Source organism: Heliconius melpomene, chromosome 7, assembly GCF_056956725.1.
Source record: "Heliconius melpomene rosina isolate 202511_hmr_F chromosome 7, ASM5695672v1, whole genome shotgun sequence".
Taxonomy (NCBI): Eukaryota; Metazoa; Arthropoda; class Insecta; order Lepidoptera; family Nymphalidae; genus Heliconius; species Heliconius melpomene.
Window position 1 is genome coordinate 14,281,650 of NC_140395.1, and position 23,293 is coordinate 14,304,942.

The window sequence follows — 23,293 nt, forward strand, 5'->3', positions numbered from 1 at the left end:
ATAAGCACTCGATTAGAGATCGCTCTATGAATTAAAGTGGTAGTATGGGAGACAGAGACAAGGGCGTCAAACATTGATGTTGAATGGCGGAAGTCTCCTCCGCGCTTTGTCTCATTACAAGAGTGATATAATGAAAATAATTAATTCCCTTGTGTTAAACTCGAACTCACGTCTGTGCCTTTTACAGTCAGTTAAGAAGTAGCATCGCGGCAGAATCGATGCAGACATGCAAAGGGAATGCGAGATGAGGCTGGCACGCGGGCGCATACTGCCAGTATGGAGATACAGCTTCCTTCTCCGCTAGATAGTTAACTTTTGAACTTTTAGTTGAAAGTTGCCTATCCTTTAGTTTAGCTGCTGTATCACTCGGTTCCCCAGGCACTGTGTGTTAAGGGAGGTAATCCAACGCTACGGTATGTGTGCATGCTACCAGAGCGAGAAAATGAAAATAATTCATATCTCTGAATGGTAATCGAACTCATAATCAACTCATTGTAAAAGAACAACTATATAACATTTTAAGCATGCACTATAAGTCCAATTCCACCAATCAAATACACAGAAGTTGAAATCGAAACAAGCTCGCTGGGTATATAGAGTGCACCAAACCCCATACAGATATCAAAGAGTGCTTTCTCAAAGGTACAGCTAATTACCACATGGTTGCTACGAGCACTTCGTTACCGTGAAGGAATACAATGCTTTTTGCCTTTTCAATACGATCTTCAATGGTTTTAATGACAAATGAAAATGTCATGTTAGAATTGCATACCTATATGTAGTATGTGGCTCGTCTGCTTAGTTTTGTCTGTTTACATAACGTTAAGGCCGTAATATACATGGTAATTATACACTAATAGTGTCACGCACTTTCATTGCAATGTCTAAACTAAGACTACCTATACTTGTAATCTAACTAAAACTTAAAAAACGCACAAAGCCTAGCTAGTAGCAGCAATAGTTTAAGTGGCCAGTCGAAACGCGGCACATCAAAGGCCCCGTAATGGGTTTTAAGCGGTCCGCGGGTGGGGGTGGGGGTCGGGGGTCGGGGGTTGGGGACTGTACTTGAAGTAGTTAGGGCGAATTGTTGCGTACACTCGTTTTTGTTTGGGGGCTCGTTGTCTAATGAAAGTCACTTGTGTGTAGAGCCGCCGATGGCTCGGAAATGAATCTCAGACTGTTTGATATGCGACTGTCGCGAATGCGTGGGACTTGTATGTAGTATGTACGAGTACTTCAATATCATTTTCTCTTAAGCCATGTTTTCTGTGCGATTGGATTTTTTGCTTGGTTTCGTTGCTGTGAGGTAACGTTTTAGTGTGTTTGTGCCATTACTCGTATTGCTAAATATTAAGATGACACAAGCGTGAGACTGTAGACGCACTGGTTGTGGGTTCTTTTCCCAATAGAGAAAATGAAATATATAATGATTCCATTTCCTCGCTCTCGTACCGAGGCGAGCACGGCGTCGAGTAGGTACTACTACTGGCTCCAGAATTTGACAGAAAGTGGGAAACGGAAGTGTTTTAATACAAGGTTGTCAGGTTCCTTCTCATATATATTTGTATATAAATATTATATCTATTATGGTTATTACATATATCATAGATCATCCAATACAAAATATTCTTCAATAAAGAGACTTTTGCAAGTGATTTTAGGTCTTTGAATAAATAAACTTAAAGCTATCTCCAACACCGGGGCCAGTTTTGCTGAGAAAGGATTATAAATTTATTATTACATTACCGATATTTAGTTATCTTGCCTGAGATTTAATTAATATTAATTCCATGCATTTTTATCCTTTAAATATTTCTGAACTTGTTAACATTGTTTTTAGAGTAGAAATGGAACCCACAATCTGACCCCTTTTCCAGTCACCCGCCTGTGCCACTGCGCCACGACCTCTCCATGGCCGCACACATATTATTTGTTATTTATAATTATTTTGTATAATTTAAGTAAATATTTAACTTTTCATTTCCTCGATTTGGGAAAGAAGTAAATCGCGGCAATGAGTACCGCCTCGTACTCGTCACGCAATACTTTCAGAGTTCGTTGGAAAGTAGGAAACGTAGGTGTCTTAATGGAAATAACACTAGGTTCCCAGGTTGGTTTCTTCTGCCTAACCTGGTGTGTGCGGGATACAGCTTGAAAATAAATAAAGAAATCAAAAATATTTTTCAATTAACTCCTTCTTTATACTCATACTATACAAAATAATGATAATTGAGTAACTGGAATTATTCCATTTAATTCATAAAAGTATGCAATAGTCATGGATGTTGTTTTATGACGTTATCGCGTAAAATTATTTTACAATATTCTAGAGCATTTTCCACTTATTTAGAACGAAAAGTGTATAAGTTAACTTTAAAGTGTATAAGTTTGAGTAGACTTTAAAACGGAAAATAGAAAATCTCGTCTTTCCTTTTTCCTTAGGAATTTCGCGACATCCTCTCCTAGTGAGACTACCCCCCTTCACTTCCTAACCTATCTTTATTTTTCATTCTAAATCCGTAGTTTCTGTGTTGTGTTTCAGTCATCATTTATATATAGATTGTACACACTAGTGCTAATGTTAGCTCACAATACAAAATATATATGAAAGTTAATTTGGATCGTTTACGCGAAGTCAGACATTTAGAATATCAAAGTCTCAGCCGGCGCTCGGTGGAGTGGTGGAGAGCTGCCGGTTGTTTGCACGAACAAATTATACTCTCAAAGGGCGAACTTCTGCTCCTATTCTGGTGCCCTAAGACGATCGCAATTTTTTTTCAACCCCCAAGTTTTTTAAAAAGGGTAACATAATTTTAGTAATTCACAACTGTTTTATTTTTTCTGTTTTTTCGTTCTTCAAGGACCTGTTTAGGTGTTTTTCGTCGAAACACTCTGTTTTACTTTTTTTAACACCTTTCTGTTGTTGACGTTGAGGTGTGAGATATTGTCTTAACAGAACGATGAAGTATCTTAAATGAAAACATTTAATATAGCATCCAACCTGCTATCGCGTTTACAATTAGACCCTTTCTGCAATATGATAATCAAATCTTTTACAGTATTTTGAAATATTATTAAAATATCAATTTATTGAAATATTAAATTGTTTTAGTTTACGTACAGCTTAATTAGATGGAAAATTGAGATAGGTTATATAGTCCTTTTTTCTACACAATCCCAATATTTAAGTTAGGTACTATAGCCTGAGATTTAAGCTTTATTAAAAAGTTATCAAAACATTACAAGCAACCATTGAACAAATAAAAAAACCTTTTGCTCATATATGTAACCAAATTTTAGACACAGAACAAATACCCTCTCAATGGACATCTTCAACAATCATACTTTTGCATAAAAAGGGAGACAAGAGTAATATAAACAATTATAGACCTATCAGCTTAATCCCAAATTTGTATAAAATATTCATAAAAATTATACTAGAACGCCTGACCAAACAGTTAGACAGTAATCAGCCTATAGAGCAAGCTGGATTCCGATCCGATTTCTCAACAATTGATCATATACACACTGTCAAGCAAGTAATAGAGAAATGCAACGAATACAACCGCCCGTATTACTTTTCCTTCGTCGACTATAATAAAGCATTTGACTCCCTGAAGCATAGCTACATATGGGACTCATTGAGAAACCAAGGGGTTGAGCAAAAATATATAAGAATAATAAAGCAAATATATGAGAAAAGCACAGCAAAAATACAACTAGAAAAAACAGGAAATCTATTCCATATTCAGAGAGGAGTTAGACAAGGAGACCCGCTGTCACCCAAGATATTCAACGCAGTCTTAGAGAACATCTTCAGGCAACTCAACTGGGACAACTTCGGCATCAATATCAATGGAGAAAAGCTACACCACCTGAGATTCGCAGACGACATAGTCTTGTTTGCAGAAGATCCAGACACCCTACAACTAATGCTGCAACAACTAGCATCAGAAAGCAAAAAAGCAGGACTATCAATGAATACCAGCAAAACCAAATTAATGACTAACATGACCAAAGTCAAAATAGAAGTGGAGGAAGAGATTGAATATGTCAACGAATATATATACCTGGGTCAAGTAATATCAGTAAAGGATCTGCCAAATAAGGAAGTAGACAGACGAATAAATAACACCTGGCAAAGATACTGGTCTCTCCGTGAAATAATGAAGAATAAATCAGTGCCCATTTCAGAAAAATCAAAAATATTTAACACATGTATCCTCCCATGCCTCACCTACGGCTGTCAAACTTGGCCATTATCACAGAAAATTGAACACAAACTGGGAGTATGCCAAAGAGGAATGGAAAGGAGCATGATGGGCCTGAGATTGAAAGACAAATGCAAAGCAACAAAAATCAGGAGCATTACCAAAGTATCGGATGTCAAAGTAAAAACAAGAACTCTTAAGTGGAAGTGGACTGGTCACATGATGAGATCACATGCAGGAAAGTGGACCAAAAAAGTCTCAGAATGGTACCCAAGAAATGGAAAAAGACGGAGAGGGAGACAGATTAAAAGATGGGAAGACGACCTGCCAAAGGGGTGGAGACGGACAGCACTAGACCGGCACAAGTGGAGGGAACTTGAGGAGGCCTATGTCGTAGGACAGCCTGACCTGGTAGCTGACACTAGCAGAAATAATAATAATGAATAATAAAAAACAAAAAAAAAAAAAACAAAAAAAAAATTTGGAAAAAAAAAGCTACATTTGAAAAAAATTAGCATTTCAATAAATTAACATTTGAAAAAATCAAAAAAAAAAAAAAAGAAGGACAATTTCAGTTAATATTCAATTCTATGTTAGTAAATATTTTTTATATATTGTGTAAAATGTTAGTTATAAGCAAAACAAATTATGTAAACAGGTCAGAGAAAATAAAGGCTCTTTTTATTTTTATTTTTTTTTTTTTTATCAAAACATTTACAATTTAGATTCGTTCCACCAATTAGACACTTCCACTTGAATACGTCATGAATAATATTAATAATAATAATAATAATATTCTTTATTGTACACCCAAAAATATAACACAAGAAAAGGAAACAAGATCAGAAAGAAATGTACAAGAGGCGGCCTTATCGCTAAAACAGCGATCTCTTCCAGGCAACCTTAAGGCATAGGACGTTAAGCGTAGGAAAGGGTTGGGGGTGTGAATAATAAATTTAATAAAATACATAAAAATAATAAAATATATATATATATATATTCATATATAAACATATCCATACATATATACATAGATACATACATATACATACATACAAACATACATACATACATACATTCATAGTACACATATATAGCTTACAGTATAAACAAAATGTAAATAAATAAAAGATAAGAAGCTCAGAAAGTAAGAAAATATTGTTTTAATAAACGTTTAAAAATAGGTAATGATTTTGCCCGTCTAATATTCAAAGGTAAATCATTCCAGAGTCGGGAAGATGTAATTGTAAAAGAATTGCTAAGGAAGGAAGAAGAATGTGAAGGAATTTTCAGTGTTAAGTTATGATTTGAGCGCAAGTGTCGTGAGTGGGATCGCCCCAAAAATTCAAAACGCTCTTTTAGATAAGGTGGGGTCAATGGATCAAACAGTACACAGTAAAGAAGATGTAGAATACGAGTATTCCTGCGAAGTCGGATTGGGAGCCACTTGAGCTTAGTTCGAAACTCTGAGACGTGGTCATACTTTTTTAATCCAAAGATGAACCGAATTGCAAGATTTTGTAGCCACTCAAGCTTATTAAGTTGCTCTTCTTTTAAGTCAAGGTAACATGAGTCAGCGTAATCAAGAATTGGTATAAGGAGAGACTGTGCTAACGCAATTTTTGTTGGTATAGGCAGAAAATTACGCAATCTTAAAAGATAACCAGTCGAAGCAAACATCTTCCTGCTCACCTCACTAATCTGTGGATCCCAAGACATATTTTGGTCAATAATAATGCCAAGATTTTTAACAGTCTTACTGTACGGTATTGTTTGTCCGTTCAATAGTATAGGAGGTAAAGAGGACGTATTAAATCTAGACATAAGCTTTGGACTACCGATGATTGTTACTTGAGTCTTAATTGGATTTAACTGCAGTCCAAAAGTCTTACTCCAGTTAGATATAGTCAATAAATTGTTATTTAAGAAATTTATCGCCGCAGGTAGTTCAGACACTTTGGAATGGCAATAAATTTGTAGATCATCTGCATATAGGTGGTAGAGAGAAGAGATATGTTGGGAAATATTATTAATAAAAAGTGAAAATAAAAGAGGAGACAACACGCCACCCTGCGGAACGCCAGCATTGACTGAAGACCAGTCCGAGTACGAATCATTCATTCGAATACGTTGACGGCGTCCATGCAGGTAATTGTGAAACCAGTCAATTACGTTAGGAGATATGTTAAAAGAAGCTAAGGTGGCAAGCATAAAGTCAAAATCTACAGTGCCAAAAGCATTGCTAAAATCTAGCAACACTAACACCGTGACCTGTTGTGTATCCATAGCAGTACGGATGTCGTCAGTTATTTTTATGAGTGCTGTAGTCGTACTATGACCAGGACGAAAACCGGATTGCAAAGAATTGAGAAGGTTATGCTTTGAAAGGAAGTATGTGAGTTGACTTTGCACCAGGCATTCGAGGACTTTGGATAAGAAAGGAAGAATTGAAATTGGACGGTAATCGCTATCGCAAGTGGGATTATTCTTTTTAGGTAAAGGAAGAATTTGAGCTTCTTTCCATGCTGAAGGAAATTCACAGGACTCAAGGGAGAAATTAAGCATGGAAGTCAGGATAGGACAAATGATATCAAGAATAGGGATGATCATATTACGACTCACAGCGTCTGCTCCAACGGCGTCAGAGCTGATAGCCACAATATTCTTCTTAACATCACTTTCCGTAAGTTGACTAAAGAAGAAGTTAGGAGCGTTAGAAGAGGTAAAAGCAGTGATATGTTTGAGTGTTTTTTGCTTGTCAGTATCATTAATGTTACTTGAAGAAGAGAAATGTTTATTGAGCTTATTTAAGTCTATATTCTGAGGATTAACGCTTCTGCGTGCTTTACCTACTCTTATAGATTCAAGAAATTTCCATACTCTAGAAGAATCATCTTCTTCGACTATAGATTTATGAATATGGCGTCTTTGGTAGTCTCGACACACCCTATTGCAGTGATTTCTGGCTTTGTTATATTTACGTTGATTTTGGTCAGAGGGATTTGATCTGTAGCGTAATTTTGCCATATTTTTCTTTTTTTGCAGGTCTTTTATATCCTCAGTAAGCCAGGGAGCAGGAAGATGTCTCATCCGAACAGGACGTAGAGGAGCATGACAATCGTAAAGATGCAACAGTAAGGAGTTAAAAGTACTAACTTGTTCGTCAATTGTTTTAAAATTTGAAATATCGCTCCAGTTGATTGCAGCTGCGTCCCCCCGCAGTAGGTTCCAGTCTATACCACGAAAATTGCGTCGCAGAAGAATTCTTGATTTGGCCTTAGGAGGTCTAATCTTGTACGATATGTAAATAAGATCATGGTAAGAGAAAGCCAGAGCAGGATATTGACCGTGTTTTTCAACATGATTAATAGAAGATACGAAAGCTAAATCGAGAAGTGAGGGTAAGCTATTTGGAAAATTGTGCGTAGCAGCGAGAGGAAGTATATGCAAATTGGCACCAGTAACCACTGACTTTAGACGGGAGGCACGATAATCATCTTTTAATAGGCAGGTGTTAAAATCGCCCATTAAAATTGTGTGGTTGTACAATGGCTTCAGACGCTCCAACAGGGTTTCAAGAGATGGAAAGTAATCGATCGTAAGGTTTGGACTATAGTAAACTCCGAGCAAGACCCTTGTGTGTGAAAAAATTACCTCTATGAAAAGATGTTCTGGGCCACCAACTGTTTGGTGCTGCGACTGGTCAACTATATTAAAGGCAATGTGGGAGCGTAAGTATATAGCAACTCCGCCTCCGGAGCGGCCAATACGATCGTTACGAATCAAATGAAACCCTGGGAGCGAGTAACAAACCGATTGCAGACATGGCTTTAACCATGACTCTGATACCAATATTGCATGAATATTTTTATTGTTAAAGGAAGTAAGGAGATCTGGATAGTGTGCAGGAATACTTTGTGCATTAATATGAATGACATTAAAGTTTTCCAGAACGTCTGAGAAATTGCTATCAATAGTGTCACTTAATGTGGGAATACTGAGAAAGCTGTCTGTACTACTCGATCCACTAGGAGAGGAAGAAAGGGACAAAAAAGAATCGTCAGGTTCATCATTACTATTAGCCATAACTTATTAGTATATACCATATATGTTTTTATAAAAAAATATATATATATATAAAATATATAAGACAAATATAAATATTAAAATAAATAAGAATTATAAATATAAAATAAGATATATGAATAAAATAAAAATAAATCAATAATAAATAACGAAAGTAGAAATAAATAAATATTTGTATAATAGATTTACTGATTGACTAGTTAAGTACCCGCCAGTTGCAAGGAGAGATTAATAATAACTTAAACAAGTACACAAAACAAAAAATTATAACTACTTAAAATTTCCCTACCACAAAAGAAATAGCAGAATTACATAAGAAAAATATTGTAATTATAAAAATTGTAACAATAAAAAGAGATAAAAAAAGAAACACAAGTATTAGAAAAAAGAGAAAAAAAAAAATAGAAGATTAATGACAACAGTACATATGCATAGGTTGTTTATATAAATAACCTAAAAAAATAATAAAAAATATAACACAATATAAGCAAAATCTACTATAAAAAAAATAAAAAAAATTGGGAAGAAAAATAAGTAATCAATTAGTTAATAATATTGTTAAAGTGTACATAAGTTGTAAAAAAAAAAAAAATCTGAAGTAAAGGCAAAACAAATAATTTGAGTGGTATAGTCACTATACAAGTTATTTCTTGGTCACTCGTTTACACCTTTGAACAACCACTTTATTGTCTTTGTCGGTGCTTTTAGCAACCACAGTCCCTTGCTTTGTTGGTGGTGACTTAGTTGAAGCGACAGGCACTTCCTGGAGATCTGCATTACACTCCACTCGGTAACGCAAACCATTTGGAGCAATTATGTGAATGAGGCCATCCCGTGTCCAACATTTCCCCACACCAAATCGTTGCCTAGCCAGCATAAATACACCATGACGATTTTTCGTTAGAAATTCAGATATTGTGATACCTGAACCCTTAAGTTTAGATTTAGCGGTCCAAACATTGTGACGCATCTGCGGAGTTGCAAATTTAACCAGTACTGGCCGAGGTTTCTCTCTGTTTAAGCGACCAAGACGATACGCTGACCTGATGCATGTTGTAGAAAAATTAGGAAGGTCAAGGTCATCCGCCACAATATTTGTAACCAGTGCCTCAACATCTTCTGTTTTACTCTCACCTACACCATGGAAAAGTAGTGTTTTACGTCTCCTCGACATCTCCATACGGTCAACCTCCAGATTCAGTAGTTCAACTTGTTTTTGTAACGTACTAAGCGCAGTGTGGATGAACTTTTTAAAAGAAGTAAAATCTGCAGCAATTGTTGTCACGGTCACTGGTGATGAAGTTTTGTTCAGATCTTGTTGAAATTCGTTCATCCTGGCGTTAAACATGTCAGCCATAGCAGTGATGGACTCCTTAATAGCATCCATGGTTGAATATGAAGTTATTTTATTATTAATTGTAAAAACTCAATATAGGACAACACTAGCTTTAGGTACTTAGTTTCACTAGCACATATAGAAGTTTAAAATACTTGTAAATAAAATAAAATATAAAAAAATAAATACAGAGCTTTTCTAACAGCTGTTCACTTTTTTCACGCCTACCCGCGAATCACTATATTACTATACTAGTGGACCCGGACGCGGCTACGCCTGCTTCAACTATAAGAATATTTATTAAATATATTCATGAAATTATTTTCAATTTTCAATAGAATTAGTAAGAAAATATAAGCTTAAATAATCAAAAAGAATATTAAGTAGAGACATATTAATAGAAAAAAATATCTGAGTTATTGAAATGAACCAACAAAAGGATTAAAAGTAACTAAAGGATAGGTATTCTTAATATTAGAAAAAGTACCTAAAGTTTTCCGTGCGTGCGTACATAGATATCGACTCTACGAAATAACTAAACATTTCTCTCTATTAAGTAGGACAATTTTAACGGGCAATATCAAATAAAATAAGAAGAGAACAAAGTGTAGCTTAAATTAATTATAAACAGCAATTAATTACATAAACATTTACAATAGTTCGAAAATGTATGAAAATTTATAAAACCGTCAACGTCATCTGCCCGTTCGCGACGGTCATACTATGCCGCCCGTAGGCTAGGTCATTTGGAATCAGTGACATCTCCTTAATTATTTATTAGAATGTTATACAGTAAACTATAATTTCAATCTAGATGAAATGTTAAGAGTGACTATTCATAAGGAAGAATATCAAAATGTCGCGGTAACGGTTGCGTAGCGACGCGACGGTTGTTATTAAGATGGCAGAATAAATTACATGTCAAATTAGAATGTACTTTAAAATATATTAGTTGTGTGTGTGTTATGTGTAATGTAATTTTATATAGCCTATAGCACTTCTGAAGAATGCAGCTTTCATATAAAACAAAAACAATGAAAATCGGACCAGTAGATCCAGAGATCTTAGCGTTCAAACAAACAAACAAACAAACAAACAAACAAACTCTTCCGCTTTATTATATTACTAGTGGACCCGGACGCGGCTACGCCTGCTTCAACTATAAGAATATTTATTAAATATATTCATGAAATTATTTTCAATTTTCAATAGAATTAGTAAGAAAATATAAGCTTTAATAATCAAAAAGAATAATAAGTAGAGACATATTCTTAGAAAAAATTATCTGAGTTATTGAAATGAACCAACAAAAGGATTAAAAGTGACTAAAGGATAGGTATTCTTAATATTAGAAAAAGTACCTAAAGCTTTCCGTGCGTGCGTACATAGATATCGACTCTACGAAATAACTAAACATTTCTCTCTATTAAGTAGGATAATTTTAGCGGGCAATATCAAATAATATAAGAAGAGAACCAAAGTGTAGCTTAAATTAATTATAAACAGCAAATAATTACATAAACATTTACAATAGTTCGAAAATGTATGAAAATTTTAAAACCGTCAATGTCATCTGCCTGTTCGCGTCGGTCATACTATGGCGCCCGTAAGCTAGGTCATTTGGAATCAGTGACATCTCCTTAATTATTTATTAGAATGTTATACAGTAAACTATAATTTCAATCTAGATAAAATGTTAAAAGTTACTCTTATATTTATTTTCATAAGGATGAATATCAAAATGTCGCGGTAACGGTTGCGTAGCGACGCGACGGTTGTTATTAACATGGCAGAATAAATTGCATGTCAAATTAGAATGTACTTTAAAATATATTAGTTTATATGTGTAATGTAATGTTATATAGCCTATAGCACTTCTGAAGAATGCAGCTTTCATACAAAACAAAAACAATGTAAATCGGGCCAGTAGATCCAGAGATCTTAGCGTTCAAACAAACAAACAAACAAACAAACAAACAAACAAACAAACAAACAAACTCTTCCGCTTTATTATATTAGTGTAGAAGTATAGATTGTGAATTTGTAAGAAGTGTTTATTTTAAGATATCAAGAAAAAAATCTTTTTTTTTGTAAATATTTCGCTATATTTTTAGCGAGTTTTTAGGAGAAATAAAAATATTAATTACTTACATTTAACCTTAACTTTCCTTATTCAGTGTGACGCCATGTTATCTAAATCAGAATCACTCGGATTCCTCTTTAGTAACTTCACTAATAACACTGGTTTTGAGTAAGATCGCACTAAATTTGCGTTGAATATCATTTAAAGAATATTGAATAATTTATAACTGTCATATATTATGATAAAACGAACAGATTAATAATTTGAAACGTTCCACATTATTAGAGCTCCCCGTCTCAACGGAAGCCCATGAAGGATTTCATCGACGACCAATTAAAACTATTTTAATTTCGACAGCCGATGCCGATGGTCTGGCCGGAGTCATTAATTGGATGAGTTCTCGTATTTATTATTATGCCGAAAAATCGCGAACCACCTGCCGCGTATTTTTTATTTTGCATACCGTTTATCCCATTGAGACAATTTAAATTGTAAAAATTAATATATATTTATTTTTTACTAATTGAAACAATCGTTATTTAACGACTTCTCATAAAATATTTATATAGATTTGTTAATGTGAATAATTCTAAAGAATCCTTCAACTCTTTCAACAAATAATTTCTGTACTATTATATATAATAAGACTAGCCACGATCGGCAATCGTGAAAAACCTCTCTCCTCACCTAGCAATGCGACGGGCACCATCCATCCATGGAATGCTAAGTAGTTTCTTCTCATTCTTCATTGATTATAAATAATCAAAAAATTAAAAAAAATAGTGACTCATAATACTTAAACGAGCTACTAGACACATTCGGGTATTTATTCGGCATGTCCTGTTCTGTTCTGTTCTTTCTAATATGGCGTTCCGAGCGTGCCAGTTGAGCACAAAATCACTTCGCCAGTGTCACGTTGAATGGGGGCATGTCCATGTATAAATAAATGGTTTTTGACATTCAACCATTAAAAAACTTGATTTGAATGTTATTTTCTAGCGAAATAACATTTATCAAATACGAACATTTTCCTTCGTTACATCAAACCAAGTAGTGTCAAAAATGTTTTTATTAAACCCCAAATCAAAAAGCTTTTCAACTTTACGATGTTTTATAGCATATCCAGTGAGAAAGAAGCACCATGCTTGTTGTGTGACCTTCCACCAGGAAGTAAAAAAGTTGTCACTCTTGTTTTATTAATCTAACGAAACATGTATTTTTTTAATCTCATTATCCAACTAGCACAAAAACAAAATACAAAACAAATGTTAGCACCCTAGCACCCGCCCTACATACTCAACACACAAAGCTAGTGTTAGCTTACGCTACGCAATATGGGTCGAGCACGCACTGTCGATAATAATAAGTAATATCTTGGCATCAGAATACACCAGCGACCTACATACCAGCCCCACCAGTGCTATCTCTGTTTGTAGTCGCAATATGCCAAGAAAAGCCTTTTAGAGCAAATCCCCGCACTTCTCGTGTAAGAGAATTTTTAATTCTAAAAGAATGTGAGAGACGGGAGCAGTTTTTGTTTTAAATGATCCTAGATAAATATAAATCGTTTGGTGTGTTTGTGTATGGGTGGGCTTAAGAGGGCAGATATGAAACCTAGTTAAAGAAATAATAATGGCCGAAATAATAACGTCCGACTGTAAATATAACGGTTGTGGTTTTGGTTCCCACTCGGAAAAAATTATTATGATCATTTCATCGCTCTTTTGACAAGTTAAAGGAGCAGCGTTGAGTTTCGCCACACAACACGCAATGTCTCAAAAATTGGGCGGAAAGTAGGAGACGAAGTTTTTTAACACGAGGTTCCCTCTGCTTACCCTGCTTATATGCGTGAAGGTAAACAAATGTTTCCATAGGCTCCTAAGTAATGTATCTTAGCACTAGGTATAGACAAGTTGTTTACGTTTATAACATTTACTTTAATAATGTACTGATTAAAGTGAAGAAAAGTGTTCTTCAAACAAATATCAGTAATAATTAAAGAGTGTAACACACTTAAATAAATAAAGGGATTATACTAATAAATCTTTTTTAATAAATATAATAAAAAAATATCCAAATCTTCAATTTTTCCTCAAAGAGGCATATCGTGGAGCATCGAGCGGCCGCCCTTCTGTCGTGCGTGATGTATTGACTCGCGCCCTTTCATACTGCCTTCATCAATATTGGGATCGGGCAAAGCTCTCATCGGAAACGATATTTCCAATAAGCAGAAGTATGTATTTAAATATGAGTATATATTATCAATCGTGGCGCAGTTGGAGTTTAACGCCGGTGCGCGGTAAGGTAAAACCGTGAATTTTAAGTTTTTGGGCGCTATTCTTTTAATATACTCGTACATCATTTATTTCGTGGCACTCGCAAGGTCTATCTCTCTCTCTCTCTCTCTCTCTCTCTCTCTAATCGATTACTGAAATAATCATCAGAATTGGCGAAGGCAACAACGCCATATATAAACATACATACATACAAAGACTGATAAACACATAACCCTCATTTGCGTCGAGCAGTCGGGTAAAAATAAACTAAATATGCCATCCAACCATTTTCTTCTGTATTGTACTGTATTTTATATTTGCAGAAGCATAAAATTTTTACTATGAAATAATTTTATAGAAGCATAGGAAAAGCATTTTTAACGCAGCATAAAAAAATATTTTTTTAATGTCAAAGTATTCTTCAGAGTTACGAATCCTCTGCGTGAGTGACGACTCGACCTATAAACTATAAGAGAAAACATTTTCTATCTATACTATTTGTATAATAATTTCAAGTTCTCGTCGCATCTCTTTCCTATTATGATGTAAATAAAGAGTTCGTGATATCTCACTCGGTTTCAATTTTTCGTCTAATTAGACAGTAGACACCAATATTGTTAATTTAAAGTAATAATGTGTAGTTTTTTTTTGTCAGTCTGTCGTATCGTTGATATTTCTTATAGTTTTTGGTACAATCTCATACAAATTTCTTTAAAAAGTAGCTTATATATAAATTATGTGTACATCTCGTCCCTCTGCTGCACAGAGTAAAAAAAATTTGAGGGAATTAATTACTGACCAACAGTGGGCGTCGAAAGGCTGATATAATGATGAAGTACTTTCACTCTCCAACCTCAGTAAGATAAAGTGAGTCACTGCATTCCGCCGCTCAACATCCAATACCATGTGTTTTGACTCTACTAGGTAGGTTCTCTCTGCCTACCCACCTACAAATGGGATGCAGCGTGAAGCTGAAAAAAATACTCCAAGATTTAATTAAAGGTTTTATACACTTTCTCTAAATGTATGAACAAACGTGTTAGCAAACGTTCTTTATCCACTTGAGTATCCACCGATATATTGATTCCTTATACAAATATTGACTCCATCATAGTGTTATAATAATGTTTGGTTATCTCGTGGGGTGTGTGCTGTTGAGAGAAAACACAATATCCTGTGCAGCTTCCGCACGATTTACTTCTAATTGCTATCGTTAAGCTCCCCCATCTTAAGGTGAAGGAAGGGGACAACCGAGTAGTTTGATCTAAATTAAAAATTATTCTCTAGGAATTCATTTATGGTAGTGACTTGTGGCGCAGTTGCCTGTGTGATTGTTGTAGGTTCTCTTCATAACCGAGGTGTTTGTATTTTTTGGTTTCTAATTTCTTAAGTGTTGGACAATTTCAGTTGACGTTAGGGATTGTTCTGATACTTATTGTACTATTATTTATGTTGTAGATTGTCAATATACAGGGTGGAAGAGGCAGCGCTTCTTTTATTGAAACTGCGTATAGGGTAATATATTTCAAACCCACACCTAAGAAATTAATCAAGGTACCTCAACAGTTTGGACGTAGGAATTTTTTTTCATTTCACGATTTTTATCCATACCTGTATTTCGTGTGACGCACACATACGTGTGCGACGTTTCCGATTTGACAGGTAAGTGTGTGCGTGCCTATGTTATACTTTACAAATGACGTTTTATTTTAAAACGATAATTTTATTATTTATTTTGTTTGAAAAAATAACTTTTTCTTTTTTGGGAATTTTTGTTTTTCAGAATTATATGAGGCTTTTATAGGGTAGTTAAAACTGTGGTTTCATTTAAAGTGGTGCTGACAATTCCACCCTGTATAATTAGTACCTCCAAGTTTTGGCTTTTACTATAAAAAGGTCGACGTCATTCATAATGTATCTCGAGTGAATAGCTACAACAGCAATATATCACTAAAACACTTAGGCTAAAATTGCGATTAAGCGGTCAAAGCCGCTAAAGGGACTATTAACGCCATCTATTGGCGAGTTTTTGAAGTAAAAATAAGCCTCATCGGTAGTTCATGCTGTAATAAGAAGATAAAGTAATCTATAATAATACACATAAAATACAAGACTAAGATAAAAATTGAAAAAATAATATTTTAATTTTACGCGATTGATGATACATAAAAATACTGAACTGTGCTTAGAAAAAAAACTAAATAAATATGAGAATAAATAAACTTCTACACTCTTATTTTTATTTATAAAAAATATAAATAAAAAAAAGCAAAACGTGTGCGTTGGCCGGGAATCGAACCCGGATCAACTGCTTGGAAGGCAACTATGCTGACCATTACACCACCAACGCCACTTTTGCCTGATATGAAATTTCTCGTGATTGTCATAACAATTGGTACTTTTTATTGATTTGATAATATTAATATATTTAAAATTTTATTTATAAAGAAAGAAAATAAAAATATATATTTCATTACATTTAAACATTTATTTTCATTTCTCAGATCTCATTAAAATAGTGTTAAAACGCTCCGTTCCTTGCTTGTTAAGTACGTAGTGGAATTAAATGCCGGGTTTGTCTTGTTACCAGTATAGCAAAAGAGCAACTAAATCTAAAAGTGAAACTAAATAAGTCCCCTTTTTGATAATCGTACCCAAAAACCATCGCGATCGCAGTTAGCGCACGGCTGTCGCCCTGTGCCATGAGGACCTCACCACTCATAATAAACATTTATTTCAAATATATATATTTTAGATACATTTGACTAGTTCAAATAAGGCATGTCTATACAACTATCACCTGTCTGCTGTCGTGTACGGTGTACCTCAAGTACTAGCTCAAGTCGCTATCGTAGAATAGATACACTCCGCTAAGCCTAGTGTTAGGACACTCCGTTCTCAACTCGAGGCTCAACGCGTATTGTTTTGCTATCAGAGCGAGTAGCTTTTGTACTTTAAAAATAATCTCAACCAACAACAGTCGCACTTTGTAACAGGTAGTTATTACATTTAATTTGGCGCGTGTTATATTTATTTATAAAAAATGTTCAATCACACCTTTGTAAGTATACCTATATAAAAAAATATATTATATTTGGTTAGTTGTTAGCTTGTATGTTATTACAGACATTTTATTTCCTTACCTATTACAGAAAATAATTTCAATATAATGATTCTCCTAAGTTTGGATCGAGTCCACCAACGTTGCGTTTACATTAAGACACTATTCCACTTCACTACGAGCGGTCTTAGCTACTAAATATAGCTCCAGGCCATTCTGCTAATATCAACAAATAATCATTTAAGAATCCAATCCCAGTAAACAAGTACTTATATCTGAAGTGATACAAACAGACACTCGAGACTAACGGTCCTCGTTTCAAAGCCACCCACCTGCACCTGCACCTGCACCTGCACCTGTAATCTCGCTAAAAAACTCTAAAATGTGACAGAGCTAATTAAACTTGCAATGGCTCTAGAGCGCATCTTAACCCGGAGGTTGCGACTGAGACAATGCAGCGCTTTCGGGGCGCGAGGGGCCCTCGACGCAGTAATCAGGGCTAATAGAAGCTCGCGTGCTTTGATCTCGCGTCAAAGGACGCCGCCTCGGATAGACGCTCACCAACGGATAGAATTGGAAGAGGTTAGGCTCGTGGCTAGTGCTCTTGCGCTCGTGCGAGACAGATGGTGGTCGTTTCTACATTCTATATATTGTTTATAGATTTCTTTGATGGAGTATTTTTTCTAATCTGTAGGTTTATTTTAATATACTTATTATTGATATATTCATTCGGAATATATATAACTTAACTATAATAATTAAGTTGTATATATTCTGAATTATATGTGCTTGTAAATAATAAGCTGTGCTTATTACATACAATAATGTACCAAATCATATTTGATTTAAGAGTAATAGCAGTACCCAAACATACAATATATCTAAATGTTTTATTTTTACTTTTATTTAGAAAAAAACAGTAATGTCTAATCTTACATAATTCTTCACAGGAGCGCGCACACAGAGCCCGTGAAGAGTCTGCGCGAAGAGTTGAAGCGATATTGTTTCTTTCTACTTTACACGGGCGGGGGGGGGGGGCGGCGGCAGGCGCGACGCGTAATTGATTCCTTTGTGGGGTAACCGCGGGCGGATCGCATCGGTCCTGAAGGTCCACATCTCGCATTCAAGGGTTAAGCTGTGTATTATTGCTTTGAAGGAAAATAGGAATGTGATAATAATGTGAATGATAGAGCTGCTTTGTTGTTTTCTTTGTTTCAAGTATGCAAAGGCTATTGTGCTAAGCGTGTGCTATAATTGTATGTTTTCTGAAGCAACTTATTACGTATTGTACTACTAAAGGTACTAAACACTGAAAAATGCAATGTACATATTAATATTAGTTGATACAAAACTTAAATTAAGCAACATTCCTTCAAAAAGCTTTAATATTTGTATACACAAGTTCTAGCAAATAAATATATATCAAATGAGTGGATTTGAGAGAATGTATATGTAGGTACTTACCTAAGCTAGGAAAAAGTCCTAATTAATTTGTATCAGATCATCTAAAATGTTGGGCCTGGGTCATTAACTTTAGTGAATTGATAGACAATTTGGCGATCAAAAGTCATTCATTGACTCCTTTGTTCTTTACATATTTTGAAAGAGGACGAGGAGGGAGTACCTGGCGGAAATGATAAGTCCCAACGACACATCCTTCTGAAAAAACATATCTAACTACATGTTATTAACATAAGAAAATATTTTTAGAAATCGGTTTACAAATAACGGAAAAAAATAAATAAAATGTTCAAAATCCAACTTCCTTCTTTGAATTCGGATAAAAATAAACAAATACTAATTTATTGCCTTAAACTTTTCACCTTTCATCCACAATCTTCTCACCGACGCGCGTCCACGTGCTTAGTTCGTTGGAATCTATAATATCGATATCGTATAATATGCTTATTATGCAGATAATTATACTAGTTTTAATGGTTATTATCATAAAACATATGCGAATTCATTTAGTAACTCTCCTGGCAATTAACCATGTATGAAAGTAAATAAAAGTTAGAATGACTTAGGACACATATTTCTGACCGTCTCCTTATCAACAGGAACAGATAGCCGGCTATCACGCATACACGTGTTAGCAAACACGCCAGAAAGGAAATAATCCCTCTATTAAACGTCCGGATTATCAAATGTAAATAGTAGGTTTATCACTGCGCCGACAGTGATTGATCACGGTCATGTTTGAGTTTACTTGGAGACGAATTACGAATGTTATACGAGACCTTGAGCTCCGCCACTTAACACGCAGGAGGACACGGAGTCAGAGTGTGTGACTGTCTTAAGTGTCCTAGGTTTTCTCTGTTTACATTGCTGCATGAAGCTAAAAAAATATTTCCTAAAGAAGAATTTTATGTCAGAATGACTCTTCACATCTTTTTATCTATTAATGTAATCAAAATTGTATTAATGTAATACAAAAAATGTAATAAACTGACATAACTGCCGTAGGTATTACAACGTTACATTTTTACCAACTTTTCTCACGACTTCCTGTAACAAGCACCATCTAAATTGCAAACATCCTCGTACAAGCTTAAATTAGCAGAGGTTTTAAGTTACAAACCATAATAGTTCTATATGAATATACTAGCTTTATTATATTAGTATAGATTTAAAAAAGATTTCTTTTTTATTACCTACATGCACATTGATGCTTTTACTCTAATTAATTATCTGTACCTACAAATTATTTTTATCTTTTTTAGTTTTAATCATTTCATGTGTTGTGTTTGTGTTCATGTGTTTTCTAAAAAATATTTTTTTGCTTAAGCCTGGAGTAACTCTAATATACTGAGATACAGTCCAAAATCACCAAGAAAGCGACAGTTTAATACAAGTGACAACCATTATAACACAAATGTACTATAAGTAACACGCAGCGACTCTATCCAAGCCACACAATCCACCTCATCAACGATAGACATTAACCTTGGACGATTAAATCGTAAACGAAACAAACACAAAGCCGCCATTAGAGCGTCAGCGGGCCAGTAGTCAGTACAAAATAAACTTAGGTATTATTCTCCAAACTCCACTTCAGTGAAAGCCAATAACGTATGGTGACGTTCACGAGAACCAGGCGACCGTTTATCTGTCAGTACTTCCCGATAGCATCTGTATAAACATACAATAAAATATGATTACCGCGTACGAACTGAAATAGTTTGAAATCTTAATAGTTTCACTTTAAGGTAGAATTTGGGAAGGTTTTCCTCACACATAATGCTCCCGATTCGTTTATATATTTATGATAAACATAAATACGCAATAACTTACGTTTCTTTAGCTATTTACTTGATTAATCGGTTTGGAAGTAACAACAGAAGGTTCCCGAGGCTGGTAGTTTATATTGCTTATGAAATTAAATTAAATTGTTTATTTATTTGCCTCAGATAATTTATTTCTATTTTAACCAATTTCAGTATACTTAACATTACAATAGAGTTAGCAAAAATAACAACGAAAACACACGGGGGAAAACTCTTATGTTCGAAATTTGAACGAAACATACGTTTTAAGGTTAAATAGGCAATTGATATTAAATTGCCGCATTTGAAATTGTCGTTTTCTTACATAGCATATAGCAACGCCCCGTTCTCCGCTGAAGACCTCGAAAGTGACCTCCCTCGTGGGAGTCGGTCAAAAGCGATTCCTGTATAAACGATAGTCGCTATCACGTATCTACTATCATATCATCATACACAGATCATATCATCATCGATTTAGATGTTCAAGACAGCGCAAGTGTAAGTGGGACCAGCCGCCCCAGCGAAGAGTACTTACATGCGCCTTTAACATTATAGTTGTGAATCCAAATTAAACTTCAAAATATACTACAAGTTATATATATGTTTATTGCTCTCCTATCATTAAAAAGCGGCATGAAGAATAAAAATCTCTTTGCGGAGAAGGGTCAAAACAATCTTAGATAATGTTGTTTCTGTTAACTTTTAGCAAAATCAAAATGTATAGTCCGAAAATATTATGTAAATTACTTTTATACTAAGAAGATTTTATACTTATATACTTCATATTATAGGTGATAATAAAAATACACATATATACATCTGCAATCATTCTTCATACATATAATAGGAAAAAGCACCCTTTCTGTAATTTCCGAACTGTCTGTCATTCGAGCCATTCTTATCAAATAGCTAAGTTTATTACCAGAATCCTTTATTTATAAAAGATAAAAAGTTCCGTTTGTTTAAAAGAGATTTAATATTAATAGAGTACCTATAGACTGTGATGTAGTGATGCGTCACTACACCCCACAGTCACATAAAATAATATATATCCAGATACTTTTACGCTGTAATATATGCAAAGAACCTAATCTTAAAGCAGTCCGTTTTCCAGGTGTTGAGAAGCAGAATCCAACGTCGCACTTTGTCTTGCTACCAGAGTGAAAAAAATCTCACCTTCGAGAGGGAATCGAACCCACCGCCATCACGTTTACACTTAGACGCCTCAAAAAAGATAACAAAAATGTTAAACATTAATTAGAAACGCTAACTAATATGAAGTCACAAGTCGGGCACATGTTCCAAGTTGGCGGAACTGGCGCAATTTCCCAAACGTCAACTGAACTGAAGCTATCAGGAGCTATCAGGGCCTTTGTGAAACGTTATTTGTGAATGACGTTAAATAATATAGTATTATCGTTACTAATATTGATATTGATTTCTTTTTGAAACGTGTGTTTGTGTAATTTGAATTTGATGATTCTTTATACATTACAATTATACTTAATGGAAGCCCTGTACCTACTATACCGGTGGTCGCGACAGGGCCTCTTTGACGGGTGCCATAAAATCGATGAAGGTTCGTCAGTTGTGGGATTAATATTTACATTTAAGGATTTTTATTCTTACTGTGATACTCGTGAGGCCGTAATATTCTTCAAATAAGCCAAACAACGTTCAATGAAATTAGTATGCTAATAACTAATATTTTATTAGCTTCACGCTGTATCCCGCACATAGCGGGGCAGGCAGAGGAAACCTAGGAATCTAGTGCTTTCTACAAATGAAATATTCAGTTTACATTTATATTTTTTCCATGTAAGACATTAACAAATAAATAAAATCAAACTAAATCGACATTATTTGTCCATTTTGCACAACAATTATTATTAACTTATCAGCTTAACATTAGCTATTTACATAAAAACACATACATATATACACGTAAGGAAAAAAATATTCACAAAAAAAAAATAAAGATAATTTATAAGGAAACAAAAAGAGCACGCCCCCGGGTGGGCTCGAACCACCAACCTTTCGGTTAACAGCCGAACGCGCTAGCCGATTGCGCCACGGAGGCACTTGAACTGTTGGCCTAAATACATATCTAGTATCTAACTGTAGAAAATATAAAATATTTATTTGTATAGAAAATGTTTTAGTTCTAATGCAAAGCTGATATATTCAAAATTTAAATCAATCATTGTTCCAAACAATTTTTATGAAATAATTTAACAGTTAAGTCTTTTAAATAAAATAGTTAGTCCAAATATCAACTTAGTACTTACTTAACTTAGTAAATATTTTTAATATTCTTGAAAACAAATAAATACCTTTGTTTTCCTCTTAAGATGGCGTAATGCATAAGTTTTTCAAGCGGCAACCCTATTGAACTTATAAAACCTGTTTCGTACCTGCTCAATCTCAACAATAGTGAACTAAGCACGTGTTATTTAGTTACACTGAGATTCGACCTGAACTTATCAATTTACAATGTTTCTTTAATTAAGTGACCAAATATAAGCAATTAAAGCTTAGTTTCATTCATTAAAATACCATTGTATATTAGTTCGTGTGTGTCTTTGTGAAATTCTTAAATTAAATAAAATTATTTTGTTGACAAACAAACACAAAGCTTATGTTTCATTGTGACGTTTAAGTTTCATATTAGTTTTTTGTCTTTAATTATACAATGTTTAAGTGTCTATAAGTGAAAGTGACTGAAATATATTAAATTAGGTCTACACAATAAAAGTTCAAAGCTCAATTCAGTTTAATAAAATTATAAATATGGCTGGAAGAGTCGCCGGTACTTGTTGTACCGCTTCTGTGGAACGAGCTGGACTACCTGGACTTCTTCGAGATCTGCAAAGGCTGGCTGAAGATCAGGATTCAGCTGATATAGTGTTTATACTTGGCAATGCTGAGGAGAAAGTCTATGCTCACAAGATTATATTAATAGCCAGGTAAGACA

At 34.5% G+C, this 23,293-nt stretch overlaps 1 protein-coding gene and 2 non-coding genes across 5 annotated transcripts in view; 1 reads left to right on the forward strand and 2 right to left on the reverse strand.

Moving 5' to 3' along the window:
- Window positions 1-16,270: 16,270 nt before the first annotated feature.
- Window positions 16,271-16,342, reverse strand: TRNAG-UCC (transfer RNA glycine (anticodon UCC)). The gene has a single exon. It is a non-coding gene; the product is annotated as a tRNA-Gly (tRNA).
- Window positions 16,343-22,325: 5,983 nt separating this feature from the next.
- TRNAN-GUU (transfer RNA asparagine (anticodon GUU)) lies at window positions 22,326-22,399 on the reverse strand. The gene has a single exon. It is a non-coding gene; the product is annotated as a tRNA-Asn (tRNA).
- A 327-nt stretch (window positions 22,400-22,726) lies between these two features.
- LOC146537965 (BTB/POZ domain-containing protein 19) overlaps window positions 22,727-23,293 on the forward strand; it is a 29,697-nt gene continuing 29,130 nt past the window's right edge. For 2 of the 3 annotated variants that reach the window (XM_085187969.1, XM_085187971.1), the window contains exon 1: window positions 22,728-23,285. In XM_085187969.1, coding sequence (XP_085044095.1) covers window positions 23,110-23,285 — 176 coding nt within the window. In that variant the 5' untranslated portion in view covers window positions 22,728-23,109. Of the gene's footprint in view, window positions 23,286-23,293 lie in introns of all 3 variants that reach the window. The other variant, XM_085187972.1, reaches the window with a different exon arrangement.